This window comes from Macaca mulatta, chromosome 14, assembly GCF_049350105.2.
Source record: "Macaca mulatta isolate MMU2019108-1 chromosome 14, T2T-MMU8v2.0, whole genome shotgun sequence".
Taxonomy (NCBI): Eukaryota; Metazoa; Chordata; class Mammalia; order Primates; family Cercopithecidae; genus Macaca; species Macaca mulatta.
The window spans coordinates 4833545-4850376 of NC_133419.1; the positions used below are offsets into that span (position 1 = coordinate 4833545).

The following is a 16832-nucleotide window of genomic DNA, read 5'->3' on the forward strand; positions in this document are numbered from 1 at the left end:
GTGGGCACCTCCAGGGGCCAGGGACTGGGTCTTGCAGGAATGGCAGGAGCTTCTGGATGGAAAAGGTGAAAGGGCCCTCAGGTGGAGGAACTGGTCTGGGCAAAGGTGGAGGGGGTAGGGGGGTGCAAGGCAGGGACACGGGGTGATTCCATGGGAGTGGGTTTGCCACCACAGCTCCCCATCAAGCCTGGCCCCGCGCAACTGCAGTTGACTTCATGGTGGGAGGAGGTGGGGGTGTGAATTGCTTCCTTTCCCTCCACCCCACCTCATCCACAGGACTGGGGGCATACCTCATCATTTGCACTTGTGTGTCCCCCAAGATTTGTATGTTGGAGCCGTATTCAGCAGGACCTCAGAATGTGGCTGCAGTTGGAGCTAGGGTTTTTCAAAGGCGATTAAAGTAAAGCAAGGTCTGTGGAATGGCCCCAGTCCAATCCAACTGGGGTCCTTATAAGAAGAGGCGATGAGGGCACAGGCACACACAGAGGGACGAACCTGTGAGAACACAGGAAGAAGATGGCATCTACAAGCCCTGTCAGTTGCTCTGCCTGGAGTCTGATGCCAGGTACTGACAGGCTCAGGGGATGCAGAGGCTGGTGGCTGCCCTTGGTGTTGTGGGGAAGGAAAAGAGCAGCTGGAGTTGTCTGTCCCTGGGCCAGGGAGCCCTCTGCTCCCTCCTCTCCTCCACCCAGAGAGGATCCCTCCTTTACGTCTCAGCTTGGGACTTCAAAACAGCCAATAGCCAGAAAATAACCTGAATATCCATCCATGGATGAAAAATAAACAGCATGTGGTCTGTGCACACGATGGAATGCCACGAGGGCAGAAAAGGTAAGGACGCTCCGATACACGCCACGCCGTGGATGAGCCTCAAAATGCTGTGCAGGCCCCAATGTGGGGAGATGTATGTGCCTTCCATCCCACCCCTGCCTGCCAGGGCTTCTAACATTGACGGAAGCAAAGCCGCAGCTTTGCTTTGGGGACTTAGAGGGGCAACGGTTTCCCTCTCCCACTGCTCAGGTCCTGGGTCCCGTAGCCAGAAGGGGCATTCCAGTCTTCTCACCTCATCTCCCAGCTGTGTGACCCCAGGCAAGTCACTTCCCCTCTCTGAGCCTCCCTTTCTCATCTGTAATGTGGGGCTGATCAGGGCTGCTCCTAGGATTTCAGGGACCCACGGTCTCCCGGTGACAGGCAGGCTGCGTCTCTCTCCCACTGCTCTTGGGGACAAGGATAGGGTAAGGGGATGGGGGTGGCGGGTAACACAATTAGAGTGAGTTTGGGGCTGGGAGTCAGCATCACATCTGACAGTCCCTGGCCAGCCACCTGCGGCCACATCACAGGACCCTGTCCTCTGCCCTCTCTCCACCCCAGCTCTCTCTCCAGGGGAAGGGGCTAGGGGCGGACTCAGTATCAGATAGGGCTGGGAGTGCTCTGAGGGACAGGGTCCCAGTGCAGAGGTTCGGGGACTGCTGGTAGGAGCACTTCAGCTGGGCCTGGGGTGTCCAGGCTGGGCTCTGGAAGAGACCAATTAGTCAAATGGCTACAGTTGACCATTTGGAAGCAATTAACAGGGTCGCTATTAGCGCATGGTGCACCCCCCACCTGGCTCCGACTGGGAGGGAGAGGGGCGAGGTCACCGTTATGTGGGTGCCTCCGCCCCACCCCACCCACAAGACTTTGTGGCCCAGACCCCTGCCCCTGCCAGGCAGATGTGGAGGAATCAGGTTCCCCTCCCTTGGCTGGGCCTGAGGGTCCCAGACTCCCAGAGTGGGGCTCTGGGGGGCTTCCTGGGCTGAAAAGAGCCGCAGGTTTAGATGAGGAGGAACTCACTAGGTGGGTGAGCAATGGCCTGGAGGCCCAGCCCGGAAGCTGTGGGAAGTGAACTAGAGGTTCACGCGGGTGGGTGGGCATCCCCACGGTTCCCTCAACACTACGACCTTTGTCAGTAGGGCTGGGGCATCTGGAGAAGGCAGCTTTGGGCTCCAGACAACTTCCTGTGACTGCAGGGTGGACCGCGGATGGAAGCACCGGGCTGAAGGCCGTCACCAGTGACTGGAGGAGAGGGGAAAACATGGCCCAGAGAGCTTGGCTGCCTCAGAAAAGTCATGCTCACCAGAACAGCAGACAGTGAGCCAGGGCCACCAGGAAGGACCTTGGGCAGGGCACCAGCTTTCCTAGTGTAACTGCGAATTGCACCCCCTTTCACTCTCAAAGGCAGCAGGGTTTGCATCATAAACTACGGTCCCCTGTGGCTGGAGCATGCCCTGCACTGATGGGTGGTCCAGACTTTGCAGAGGTAATGCCACTCAGTTTCCGGCCCTACCTTTGGGGTATCACACACATGAGAAACCAGTATCTCAGGAGCGACACTACATGGCCAAGTCCTTGTGGCAAGGAAGTGGCCAAGTCATTCATTCATTCATTCATTCATTTTAGGAGTATGCACTGAGTGGCTAGTGTGTCAGGCTCTCCCTAAGAGTTGGAAACCTCTTGCCCATCCCCGGGGCTTCCCTCCTATAGAGGGGTCACCCTTGGACTCCTGCTTCAGGGCAGCAGCCCCTGCCCTCATATTGGGTCCTCGGGCACAGGGCAACTGGGTAGTGGGCAGGGCCGGAGACCAGAGCCTGGGAGTCTCCCTGGGAAGTGCTGGGGGTCCCAGGCGTGGAGCAGGAGGGGCGTGTACACCCAGATTGCCTTGATCAGATTTTTCTGGCTCCTCCCAGTCTTCCAGGGGGGGTCCTGCCAAGGAGGCAGCTGGGGCGTCAACAGGAAAGGGCATCGGAAGTCCCCTGGCCCTGGACAGCTGCTCTTGCTCTCTCTCTCAAAACGTTACTGTGTCCTCTCTCCTCTCTCTGTCAGACTGTGCCCCCCTGACTGTACCCCTCTCTGAATTTTTTGTGCACCCCCTATCCCACTATATCTCCTCTCTTCTTGGCCAGGTGTCAGGAGGTAGCAGAGCTACGGCATTTAGAGCAGGGACCTCCTTCCTATGCCTCTTCCCTGCCTCTTAGGGAGCCCCGGTGGCCACACATCCCAGTCCAGGCCTGCGCAGCACTGCACTGGACAAGCTCTCCTCTTGCTTCTGTCCTTTGGGGCTTTCCTGGCACTGTCATCTGACCCCTGTAACACAGTCTCCATCACCAGGAGGCTGAGGCTCCAGTAGTTCGGTGGCTGGCCTCTGGCCTGTACAAGAACTCTCACAAGCTGACCCTGGGGCAGTGGCTAGGAGATCCTGACTAAGACTGAGGTGCTTGGGGACGGCTTGGGGGCACCCTCCTTCAGGAGGGCCACCTGGACCCTGTGCATGCCGGAGTGGGCTCTTGGAGGACCTGCTGCCCTGTGTATTGGGCCATGGGAGTTGGACATGTCCCAGGGGCGTGTGCTCACTGCCACAGCTCACAGTGCCCTGCACACTTGCCTGACCCCAAACCCTGATGCAGATGGCAGGCTGGGGAATGTCAGCCCACCCAACTCACCCCAGAGCCCCTGGTCAACTTGAAGCCAAAGCTGTGGCCTAGAGCCCTGGACCCCACAGCGGTGCCCTACTCCGGGGCGGGGTTGAGAGAGGCAAAGCCCCTGTGCTGGCCCCTGCTTCCCGCTGGTCCCAGGACCCTGGGGGACAGAGGACCAGGAAGCAAGAGAAATGGGTGGGGAGGTGGCTTTTCTGGGTACTTTCTGAAACCCCTCTTCACAGGGCCCCCTGAGCTGAGATACACCTTGACCCCCACACAGTCCAGGGGAGCACCCCCCATCTGCACTGCTTCAGATCCTCCAGGCCAGGATTCCTCCACATCCCTTCCCAGCCTCTGCAGGGCTCCTCCTCTCATCACCGTCCCGCTGTGGCTGCCAGACTCCCTGTGCTTTTCTCCGGGTGTTCTCCGCCGCTCTGTCTTCTTTCCGTCTCCCCTGCCTCCTCTCTTTGGCCAATCTCTGTCATTCACATTTCCCATGTCTTTCCTGTTCTTTCCTTCTCCGTTTTTCTCTATCTGCATCTCTTTCTCTCTAGGGCTCTCTGTCTGCGTCCACTTCTCTGGCTCTCGCGTCCCTCCTCCTGCCTCTCCAGGACCCTCTCTGGACCGCCACAGGGACGGGATCCTCCGAGGCCTGCCCGACGAGCGCTAACCCCACCACTCCGGGCGCCCGGTTGGGGTGCGCAACAGAAGATAGCATCTCCAGTCCCTGCCCGCCCGCGCCTTGCAAGGCTGAGGACGGCACCGCTGCTCCTGCAGGAAGCGCCGAGCGCAGACACAAACCCGGGGCTCCCCACGCGTGCCCTCGCCCCGGAGCCTTCGCGCCGCCGCCCTCCGCAGTGCCCTTCATTATGCGCCGCCTTTAATGGGCGTTTGTCAGCTCGACTTCCCCGCAAGTTGTTTTCACGGACATCAGTCATTGGCGGCGGCCCCATTGTGCAGGGGGATTGATGGGGAGCGGGAGGGGGTGACAGGGCCTGGGGCGGCCGCCTCAAGGCCTCGGTCTATAATTTTCGGAGACATAATTGGTCTGGGGGAGGGGGCGGGGGAGGGGCGGGGAAGGGACCTTTCAGAGCCGGGAGGGCGTTCGGGGGCGTGGGGCGCGCTGCGGAGCGGAGCCGTGGCTCGACGGCCCTGCGCTGGGGGCGAGTGTATGCAGGCGGCGCCCGGCCCGAACCCCGAGCTCCGCGGGGCTCCCCACCCGCCGGCCTCCCGCCCCTCCCGCGCCTCCGCCTGGGGACCACGTCGGCCTTTTGTTGCCGAACCGTCCTTTCTTTCAGCGCTTTGCGCAGCAACGGAAATTTCATTGCTCCTGGGTGGAAATTAAAGGGACTCGCGATCGCTCTCTCCCTCTCCCTCTCCCACTCTCCCTCTCTTTCTCTCTCTCGCCCACCCTTTCCCCTTCTTCCCCCACCTTTCCCGCGAAGCCGAAGTCAGCATCGCCAAGCGCGGGAGCCCGCTCCGAGCACCTCGCCGCGGCCCGGCTGCCGCCCCTTCCATGGGCGCCGCGCTCGCCTGCAGCCGCCGCCGCCGCGGGGTGGGCGCGATGCCACGATGGGCCTAATCTGGCTGCTGCTGCTCAGCCTGCTGGAGCCGGGCTGGCCCGCAGCGGGTCCTGGGGCTCGGTTGCGGCGCGATGCGGGCGGCCGCGGCGGCGTCTACGAGCACCTTGGTGGGGCGCCCCGGCGCCGCAAGCTCTACTGCGCCACGAAGTACCACCTCCAGCTGCACCCGAGCGGCCGCGTCAACGGCAGCCTGGAGAACAGCGCCTACAGTGAGTGTCCGACGCTGCGGGACCCCGCGGGGGAAGCGGAGCCGGGGAGGGTCGGGCCCGGGAGAAGGCACGGTGCGCTCAGGGTGTCCGGGAAAAGACCGGTTGCTTCCCGCTGCCAGAAGGCGACCGCCAGGGTGTCCTCCTCGCCCTACACGTCCGGGAGAAGAGCTCGCGCTGGGGTCCGAGCAGAACTCGGGGGGATGGGCGTTCACGTCCGAAGAGGGCGACGGCGGCTGTCAGTCCGTCCCCGATTGAGCCCGCTGGTCTGAGGGGACGCGAGCTAGGCGACCCCTGGGCTCCCGGCTCTGCTGCTTTGGGCAGCTCTGACAAGTTTAAGCCCTTTGAATGTGTCGGAGAAAAGGAGCCGGACAAGGCATTTATCATCCTCTTTATTATTTTGACGACTTCTCCTCCTCCTGCCGACCCCTGGACGCCCCGCCGTCCCCTCCGCCCTCCCCGCTCGCGGCTGCCCAGGTGGCCGCCCCAGCCGCTGCCTCTGAGCGGAGGACTCTTGCCCTGCGGAGCTCGGTTCCCCAGCCGCGGCCGCCTCCGACAGTTATTCCCCGCGCTGGAATCTGCACCTCCCCCGCCTCCTCCCTGGCTGCACAGCGACGGGAGGGTGGGGGCTCTCGCCGTCGGGACGCGCGGATCAGGAGCGCGGAGCGGTGTCCTCCCCTACCTGGGGGTGCAGACACATACCCTCCCCCGCAGCACGCAGGACCCGCGGCCCGGGCTGCGCTCACCGCGGGAGTCCGCCGGGCAACACGGTTAGGCTCCTCTGGTCACAGGGACCTGAGGCCCGCGCCGAGCCCTTTAAGGAGCAGGATAGCGGAGCTCAAGGCCCGGGAGGACCGCGTGGGGAGGGTGGGAGGGCAGTCAAGACCACAGTGGTCCTCGCGTGCGCCGCGCGGCGCTCGGCTCCGGCCCCGGGCTCAGGAAGCGGTGCGGGGGATTGAAGGTGGCGGCGGCAGTAAACCGCGGCTTCCTCCAGGAAAGCCGTAGCCCTGTGAGGGCGTCCTGGGGACACGCGCCTCCGGAGCCGCACGGTGGGCACCAGCTGTTGCCAGGGGGTCCGAGTGTGCCGAACTCGTCTCACAAAGACACCCCGGTTCTCTCCAAAGCCAGGCTCCCCCTCGAGTCGCACAGCATCCAAACTTCTTGGTGCTCGTCCTGCGTCGAGACTCTGGCTTCGTTAGTCCCCCCGGGCGGTCACCGCCGAGGCCGCCCAGCCTGCGCACTGGGAAGGCGGGAGGCTCGCAGCCTGCACCGTAGCAGCCCTGGGCTGGAGCAAAAGCCCGGTGGCGACCGCGGCCGTGCTCGGACCGCGTGCCAGGAGCGCGGTCCTGAGAGGCATCCCCTGGAGAGGGTGCAGGCAGTCGCCCCAATCCCTTCGCAGCCTCTGTTGGGAGACAGTGACCCCGGCCTTTGATGCAGTCCCCCGCCCCCAGCCTCCGCTAGTGCACTCATGTATCCAGAAGGAAAGGCGGGAGGGGAGATTTAAACTTTCTTATCCCTGGCGAGTGGGTGAGACCCACCCAGCTTCCCTCTGCGGGCTCCAGGGTCTAAACCGGCTTCCTGCCCTGCCAGGTACAATGATCTCCCGCCAGGTCTACGGCCAGAAGGATTTGGGTGGCAGGCACCCTGTGTGTTGTTGTCAGTGGGTTTTATTACCAGCCTGGCTCATCAGGGCCCAGCTTTCCCGCTGTCTGGCGCAGGTATTGGGGACCGTGCAGTCCCAGAGCTCAGACTCTCATGACTGCCGCGAGGGCTTGATTTCTCCCTCAGGCACATGTGCAGGGGCCTGACAGTCACCCAGCCATAGTGGTCCCCACTTGCTTGTCTGTCGGATGATGAAGGCACCTGGCAAGATGTTGTGAGGTTGGAATGGAAACCATCCTGCGGGCAAGATCAGCGGGTGGGAATGTTAATTGCATCGTTTCCCTCCCAGGTTTGAATAAGGACAAACCTTCCCTGAGGTCTCCTTCTCTGCCTCCTGTCTGGTGACTTCTCCCTCCCTGAACGTCCACTTACTCTGTGACCTGTGGGTTGTGTGCTACCCTCCCCAGCCCTGAGCCCGGGGTGTGGCTTTGGGCAAGGCCAGCTGGGCATCAGCCGCCCGCTCCGTGGCTCTGTGGGGGGCGGTGGGAGTGAGGCACCTCTCATTTCTTCCAGGTATTCTGGAGATAACGGCAGTGGAGGTGGGCATTGTGGCCATCAGGGGTCTCTTCTCCGGGCGGTACCTGGCCATGAACAAGAGGGGACGACTCTATGCTTCGGTGAGTCCAGGCTGTCCCGTGGGTGGGCGCTGTGGGAGTAGTGGTCTGGCCTGCACATCACACCAGAAGATGGGGGATGTGGGCAGTAGAACACTTTGCTCAGGTACATGGGACCCGAGCTGGGAACAGACCGTGGCGCAGGGCTCCGCGCCCAGTGATCTTTGGCTGTGTCTGTTAGAGGCTGCTCCGTGAGTGACCTGGAGCCTCGCTCTGGCAGAGCTGGAATCTAGAGAATGCCAGATTAGCAAAGGTTCCTCCCATCCTCGTCATCACTACCATCCTCCCTTGAGAGTAGCTGAGAGCAGGGAAGTGATTGTCCCCCAAATTTCCACCAAAATAAATGGACCCAAGGCAACCTGGGAGTGTTCCTTGGGGCAGCCAGAGCTCTCCTGGGAGCATGGGGAGGAGGGCGCTGGGCCAGCTCTGCAGGTTCCCTCCAAGGGTGGAAAGGTGAGAGCTGAAGCCTAGGAGGGGAAGGGAGATGGCGCCCATGTCCCGGGCACACAGGAGCCTTGGAGCCCAGGCTTGGGACACAGTCTATTTACTGCCTGGGCCTCCGTGTAACCAAAAAGGGTCTCCTTACTCTGCGGGTATGGCAGTGCCCCTCCTCATAAGGGGTAGGGGTGGGGAATACACAGAGTAAAATACATGTAACGGGGAAATTTGCTACCTCTGACTAGTCATTACATGCAATTTGGCTGATACTTCCTTGGGCAATGAGAGGTTTTCCATTCACAAGTAGTCTAGCCGACGCGGCCCGAGGACGATCTCCCTGCAGTGAGCTCTCTGCTCAGTCCTGCGCACAGAGGACACACCGCGCAGCTCCCTCTCACATAAGCCGATGATTTCATCACAGATTTTTAGCCATTTTGATAAAGGAAGGTCCAGAAAGCTGGAATGCACCCCTTCATTTTCTCTGGTCCAGAGGCCACTCCCTCCTTCCTCCCACCCATTCACCCATCCACTCATCCATCCACCCATCCACCCATTCATCCACCCATCCACTCATCCACCCATCCATCCACCCATTCACCCATCCACCCATCCATCCACCCATCCACCCATTCACCCATCCACTCACCCATCCATCCATCCACCCATTCACCCATCCACTCATCCACCCACCCATCCATCCATCCACCCATCCACTCACCCATCCATCCATCCACCCATCCACCCATTCATTCACCCATCCACTCATCCACCCATCCATCCACCCATTCACCCATCCACTCATCCATCCATCCATCCATCCACCCATCCACTCACCCATCCATCCATCCACCCATCCACCCATTCATCCACCCATCCACTCATCCACCCATCCATCCACCCATTCACCCATCCACTCATCCATCCACCCATCCACCCATTCATCCACCCATCCACTCATCCACCCATCCATCCACCCATTCACCCATTCACCCATCCACTCACCCATCCACTCATCCACCCATCCATCCACCCATTCACCCATTCACCCATCCACTCACCCATCCATCCATCCACCTATTCACCCATCCACTCATCCACCCATCCATCCATCCATCCACCCATCCACTCACCCATCCATCCATCCACCCATCCACCCATTCATTCACCCATCCACTCATCCACCCATCCATCCACCCATTCACCCATCCACTCACCCATCCATCCATCCATCCACCCATCCACTCACCCATCCATCCATCCACCCATCCACCCATTCATCCACCCATCCACTCATCCACCCATCCATCCACCCATTCACCCATCCACTCATCCATCCACCCATCCACCCATTCATCCACCCATCCACTCATCCACCCATCCATCCACCCATTCACCCCTCCACTCACCCATCCACTCATCCACCCATCCATCCACCCATTCACCCATCCACTCACCCATCCATCCATCCACCCATTCACCCATCCACTCATCCACCCATCCATCCACCCATTCACTCATCCACTCATCCACCCATCCATCCACCCATTCACCCATCCACTCACCCACCCATCCATCCACCCATTCACCCATCCACTCATCCACCCATCCATCCACCCATTCACCCATCCACTCATCCATCCACCCATCCACCCATTCATCCACCCATCCACTCATCCACCCATCCATCCACCCATTCACCCATCCACTCACCCATCCACTCATCCACCCATCTATCCACCCATTCACCCATCCACTCACCCATCCATCCATCCACCCATTCACCCATCCATTCATCCACCCATCCATCCACCCATTCACCCATCCACTCATCCACCCATCCATCCACCCATTCACCCATCCACTCACCCATCCATCCATCCACCCATTCACCCATCCACTCATCCACCCACCCATCCATCCATCCACCCATCCACTCACCCATCCATCCATCCACCCATCCACCCATTCATTCACCCATCCACTCATCCACCCAACCATCCACCCATTCACCCATCCACTCATCCATCCATCCATCCATCCACCCATCCACTCACCCATCCATCCATCCACCCATCCACCCATTCATCCACCCATCCACTCATCCACCCATCCATCCACCCATTCACCCATCCACTCATCCATCCACCCATCCACCCATTCATCCACCCATCCACTCATCCACCCATCCATCCACCCATTCACCCATTCACCCATCCACTCACCCATCCACTCATCCACCCATCCATCCACCCATTCACCCATTCACCCATCCACTCACCCATCCATCCATCCACCTATTCACCCATCCACTCATCCACCCATCCATCCATCCATCCACCCATCCACTCACCCATCCATCCATCCACCCATCCACCCATTCATTCACCCATCCACTCATCCACCCATCCATCCACCCATTCACCCATCCACTCACCCATCCATCCATCCATCCACCCATCCACTCACCCATCCATCCATCCACCCATCCACCCATTCATCCACCCATCCACTCATCCACCCATCCATCCACCCATTCACCCATCCACTCATCCATCCACCCATCCACCCATTCATCCACCCATCCACTCATCCACCCATCCATCCACCCATTCACCCCTCCACTCACCCATCCACTCATCCACCCATCCATCCACCCATTCACCCATCCACTCACCCATCCATCCATCCACCCATTCACCCATCCACTCATCCACCCATCCATCCACCCATTCACCCATCCACTCATCCACCCATCCATCCACCCATTCACCCATCCACTCACCCACCCATCCATCCACCCATTCACCCATCCACTCATCCACCCATCCATCCACCCATTCACCCATCCACTCATCCATCCACCCATCCACCCATTCATCCACCCATCCACTCATCCACCCATCCATCCACCCATTCACCCATCCACTCACCCATCCACTCATCCACCCATCTATCCACCCATTCACCCATCCACTCACCCATCCATCCATCCACCCATTCACCCATCCATTCATCCACCCATCCATCCACCCATTCACCCATCCACTCATCCACCCATCCATCCACCCATTCACCCATCCACTCACCCATCCATCCACCCATTCACCCATCCACTCACCCATCCATCCATCCACCCATTCACCCATCCACTCATCCATCCATCCATCCATCCATCCACCCATCCACTCACCCATCCATCCATCCACCCATCCACCCATTCATCCACCCATCCACTCATCCACCCATCCATCCACCCATTCACCCATCCACTCATCCACCCATCCATCCACCCATTCACCCATCCACTCACCCATCCATCCATCCACCCATTCACCCATCCACTCATCCATCCATCCATCCACCCATCCACTCACCCATCCATCCATCCACCCATCCACCCATTCATCCACCCATCCACTAATCCACCCATCCATCCACCCATTCACCCATCCACTCACCCATCCATCCATCCATCCACCCATCCACTCACCCATCCATCCATCCACCCATCCACCCATTCATCCACCCATCCACCCATTCATCCACCCATCCACTCATCCACCCATCCATCCACCCATTCACCCATCCACTCACCCATCCATCCATCCATCCACCCATCCACTCACCCATCCATCCATCCACCCATCCACCCATTCATCCACCCATCCACTCATCCACCCATCCATCCACCCATTCACCCATCCACTCACCCATCCATCCATCCACCCATCCGTCTGACATTCAGTCCATTCATCAGTGTCCTGGAAGCTGTGTCTGGGAGCAGGGGCCCTCATGGTGCCAGCTTCTGCCATAGGGGACCCAGGATTTGGGGAGACAGAATAAAGCATGACATGAGGAGGTCCCAGTGGTTCAGAGCCCACCTGGTGCTTTCATGCCTGAGAGCTCGCAGTCTGGCTTTGAGAAGGGTGGACAGAGGCTCCTAGCCCCACAAGGGATGCTGAGGCTGGGGGTAGTCAAGCAGTCTGGTTGGAGGGTGTGGAACTTTCCAGAGTGCCCAGTGGAGAAGTTCCCACTGCCCTGAAGACAACCTGAGAGGCATAGTAGCCTGAATGCCAATCCCATTGCCTGCCACCTGCCACCTGGTACCACAGTCCTGCATGTGGCCAGCTTGCTTAGGAGTGCTGTCCCGCCATGGGGTTCCCTGGACTTTGCTGGCAGCATGCTTGCCCTTGGGCCAGCTCATTCCTCTGGGCCAGTGAGCACTGCACCCCGACACTCCTGGGTCTGGTCCTGACCTCCCTTCTGAGGTATAGACCACCCTCCCACAGCATCCTGCTGGCTCAGACTCTCCAACCGAACTCAGCAGCTCCCCGACTCCCCATCTTAAACATTGCCCCACCGGCCACTCACTCTCACCCAGAGTGGGCTGGGAGTCACGGTAGACCCCTCCTGCTGTTCAGCCCATCCCTAGACCTCAGACCATGCCCCTGCATCTCTTCAGCCCACGCACCTCACCTCCCTCTGCCTCATCCCCGAGACCACACCTTATAAGGCAGGCTCCTCACTTCCCACCTGGATCACCGCTCCAGCCTCTCCCACCTCCAGTCCATCTGTTTGTCAAGCCATCCTTTCATCTTCCTTCCTTCCTTCCTTCCTTCCTTCCTTCCTTCCTTCCTTCCTTCCTTCCTTCCTTCTTTCCCTCCCTCTCTCCCTCCCTCCCTCCATCCCTCCTTCCCTCCTTTCCTCCTTCCTTCCTTCTTTCCTTCCTTCCTTCTCCTTCCTTCATTCTCTTCACCCATCTGTCCATACACCTCTCCTTCCTTCCTTCTTTCCTTTCTTTCATCCTTCTTTCCATCCATGCTTCCATCTGTTCATCTGTCCATCTACCCATTCACCTGTCCATCCATCCATTGTCCCTCCTTCCTTCCATCCTTTCACCCATCCACCCATCCATCCATCCATCCATCCATCCATCCACCCATCCATCCAGCCACCTATCCATCCATCCATCCATCCATCCATCTATCCATCCATCCATCCATCCATCCAGCTATCCATCCATCCACCCAGCCAGCCATCCATCCACCCATCCACCCATCCATCCATCCACCCACTCATCTGACATTCAGTTCTTCATTCACCAGTCAGTGTCCTGGGAACTTACTGTGTGTTGCACTCTGCTAGGTACATGTTAAGGGGGCTTCCTAAAAAAGCAAATCAGCCCATTTCATGGCTTCTGAGGACTCCCATCACACCCAGGCATCCCACAGGCACCTTACCTCCACCCACAGAGCAGCAGCCCAGGTGCCACCTGCTCCCAGTGTGGCTGTCATCCAAAGGGTGAGCCTCCTCCAGCCTCCGGAAGCTCCCTCAACTCCCAAGCCATCTATGCTGCTCACGCCACACCCTCACTGCCTGGAATGCCCTCCTCCAGAAAATGCCCACTAAAAAGTGCCCACTCCGCCCTTCCAGCTCACTTCAGAAGCTACCTCCTCAACAAAGTGGCTTTGGAGTCTGCTTCCTCCCCACCCCTCATGGGGTGGGAGCGGTCCTGGGGGAGGGGCCTGTGGGACCAGGTCTGGTGGGATGGCAGTGTCAGGACGCACATTGGAAAGCGTTGACACGGCAAGTCCCAACTGCAGCAGCTCTGGAGTCTACGGCCCCGATCCCTGAGCCGACACCTTCTGCCTTGGTCATCTCGGCTGCCCCAGGTGCCCTACCTCGTGTCAGCGAGTGATCTACACTGCCCCCAATCTCCCACCTCAGGAGGGCCTGAGCCCCCGCCACCTGAGGCTCACAGGCACGTGTCTGTCAGTGGCCCACCCCCCAAGTGGCCCTGCAAAGAGAAAGCCTACCGCCTGGCCTCTCTGGCCCTCAGAGGACGCACCTGCTGCAGGATCGAGGGACGTGGGGAAGCTTGGGTCCTGCCCTGAGCTTCTCACAGTCTGGGCTTGGAGCCAGACACTAACATGGTGTACCCAGTGCGTGGGGTGGGGAAGTCAGCCTTGAGCCCACCCGCTCATTCCCAGATAGCCCCTGAGCCCCAGGCTATGTGGGGTCAGGCACAGATCAGATACTGTTCTATCCCCCTGTGATGTAGGGCCTGGCACCACCCCGGGCCTCAGTTTCCACATCTATAAACATGGAGACTGGTCTTGGACAGTAACATCCATACTGTGACCCAGGGGGCCCTGGGACTCCAAGAGGGCTGGAGAGCAGGGGGGCTTTGGGTCATGGGAAGAGGCAGCCCCTACCACCAGGTCAAGCCTTCCACCCTTCCCTGCTCTGGGCTTTCATGTCGCTAGAAAAGAGGTTGGGGTGCTTGAAGCATCTTGTTCCCTGAGGTCCTGCCGGGTCAGATACTGCTGGGTCCAGCCTGGGAGCCCCGGAGGCCATTGCCACTCTCCCTCTCTCCCATGGGACACCACACCCTAGATGGGGACAGACCATGAGGGCCTCCGACTCCTCCCTGTGGCCAGTCCCCAGGAGGAAGGCGAGATCCTGCTGTCTACTTTTCACCTGCTGCTTCCACCTCTTACCACCCTTTCTGGTTTGGAGGGAGCAGCTCCTCTCAGTCACCCCCTTAGGGAGGTGGCCCTAGACGTTGCCACCCGCCTGTAGCTGGGACTGAAGCCCAGTGGGTCTGCATAAGGCATACCCACCCCTTCCCTATCCCACAGACTAAGAAGGCCCCATGAGGCACCCCCTCAGGGAACCTCCCATGGCCAGGCCTTGGGGATGTTGGTGTAAGCTCCTTCAGTTCAGAGCTTCACTGTGCCTTTGAGAGGGCAGGGTCCCTTCTGCCCTTCCCCCACTGCACCCGGGGCCTGACAAGGATCCCATTAATCTCTGATGACAAAGCAGTGTCCTCTCTGTCCTGCTTGTGGTGGGACACCCCAGCTTCTGCTCTCATCCTAAGAACAGCAGTATCTGTGGCATTGATTGAGCACGTGCCTCATGCCAGGCCCCAGCCCCTGCTCTGTATTGTAACCTCTTCAACCTGCAAGGCCGGACCCTCCAGCTTCAGAGAGTGCTGCTCAGGGGTCAGTGACCCCAGCTGGGACCCCTGAATGCAGCGTTTAACGGAGAGTCTGGGCTCATGAAACCTGGCTGTGTCCCCTTCCCTTCCTGCTTTTCATATTCTTTCTTCTTTTTTCTTTTCTGCAATTTCTTTTCTTTTTTTTTTTTTTTTTCTTTTGAGTCAGAGTTTTGCTCTTGTCACCCAGACTGGAGTGCAGCAGCACAATCTCTGCTCACTGCAGCCTCTGCCTCCTGGGTTCAAGAGATGCTCCCGCCTCAGCCTCCTGAGTAGCAGGATTACAGGCGCGTGCCACCACGCCTGGCTAATTTTTTATATTTTTAGTAGAGACAGTTTTGCCATGTTGGGCAGGCTGGTCTCGAACTCCTGACCTCAGGTGATTCACCCGCCTCAGCCTCCCAATGTGCTGGGATTACAGGCATGAGACACCTCATCCGGCCTCTGTAGTTTCTTTAAAAGCGATCTGGGTGCTGTCATCTTCCTTGGTCCAAATGCCCAGTCCTTGCTGACGTCCACGCTGCCAGCAGACCCCCAGGGCACCTAGGTTGGCTGGCCCGGTCTCTGCTCCACAGATAACCCTACACATCCCTGTGCTGGGTCAGCGCCCTCAGACGGGGGACAGAGGCTGGAGCTGGGAGTTGTTTAGCACAGCTTTGAGAGAAGGTGACCTTTGGGCAGAAGGCCAAGTTCACCAGGCACACAGGGGAGGAAGGGCATGCCGGGCAGAGGGCAAGGCCTAGGCAAAGGTGTGGCTGGCTGAGAGTGCGCTGGGGTTTGGCACTGGACCGATTAGCCTCAAAGGAAGGGAGGGAGGCATCGGGCAGCCCTGGGCCCTGACGCTGGCGCAGTCTCCCCGGGCCACTGACCGTGACATCTCATCCCCGCAGGAGCACTACAGCGCCGAGTGCGAGTTTGTGGAGCGGATCCACGAGCTGGGCTATAACACATACGCCTCCCGGCTGTACCGGACGGTGTCTAGTACGCCTGGGGCCCGGCGGCAGCCCAGCGCGGAGAGACTGTGGTACGTGTCTGTGAACGGCAAGGGCCGGCCCCGCAGGGGCTTCAAGACCCGCCGCACGCAGAAGTCCTCCCTGTTCCTGCCCCGCGTGCTGGACCACAGGGACCACGAGATGGTGCGGCAGCTGCAGGGTGGGCTGCCTAGACCCCCTGGTAAGGGGGTCCAGCCCCGACGGCGGCGGCAGAAGCAGAGCCTGGGTGGCCTGGAGCCCTCGCACGTTCAGGCCCCAAGACTGGGCTCCCAGCTGGAGGCCAGTGCGCACTAGCTGGGCCTGGTGGCCACCGCCAGAGCTCCTGGCAACGTCTTGGTGTGGCAGCCTCTCGACTCTGACTGTCCTCCTTGAGCACTTGCCCCTGCGTCCTGCCTCTGAGTTCTCAGCTATTTCCAGAGCCAGCTCAGATCAGGGTCCAATGGGAACTGAAGAGGGCCCAAGTCGGAGCTCAGAGGGGGGTGCCGGCAATGCAGGGCATTTGTGGGTCTGTGTGGCAAGAAGCTCGCAGGGAAGGGCCTGAGTGCCAGCCCTGGCAGACTGAGGAGCCTCCCAGGAGCAGCAGGGCAGCGTGGGGCTTTGTGTCATCAAAACATTAAAGTATTTTATTCTACTCTGTCGTTTGGTAGATGGTAATGCAGGCTGAGGAGCACTTGCCGCCTTTACTGGAACGTGCTTGCTTTGAGCACAGCAGAATCCGCGCTGGCACCAGCCTGCGTCAGCTGAGGCTTTAAGAGGAAGACGGTATTCCCAGAGATCAGGCTAAAGGTGCACTTCAGTCCCCTGGTTTTAGAAAGTTATGATTTTTTTGGATGGATGGAAACATGCTAAGGCATGTTTGTGCATGTGTGTGCATCATGTGTGTGCATC

At 59.5% G+C, this 16832-nt stretch overlaps 1 protein-coding gene across 1 annotated transcript; it reads left to right on the forward strand.

Annotated features, from left to right (window-relative positions):
* Positions 1-4539: 4539 nt before the first annotated feature.
* FGF3 (fibroblast growth factor 3) lies at positions 4540-16575 on the forward strand. Its single transcript, NM_001194160.2, is given in 3 exon segments — positions 4540-5244; positions 7417-7520; positions 15843-16575. Coding segments are annotated over 3 exon segments (720 nt in total). The 5' UTR covers positions 4540-5024; the 3' UTR covers positions 16239-16575.
* The last annotated feature ends 257 nt before the right edge of the window (positions 16576-16832 follow it).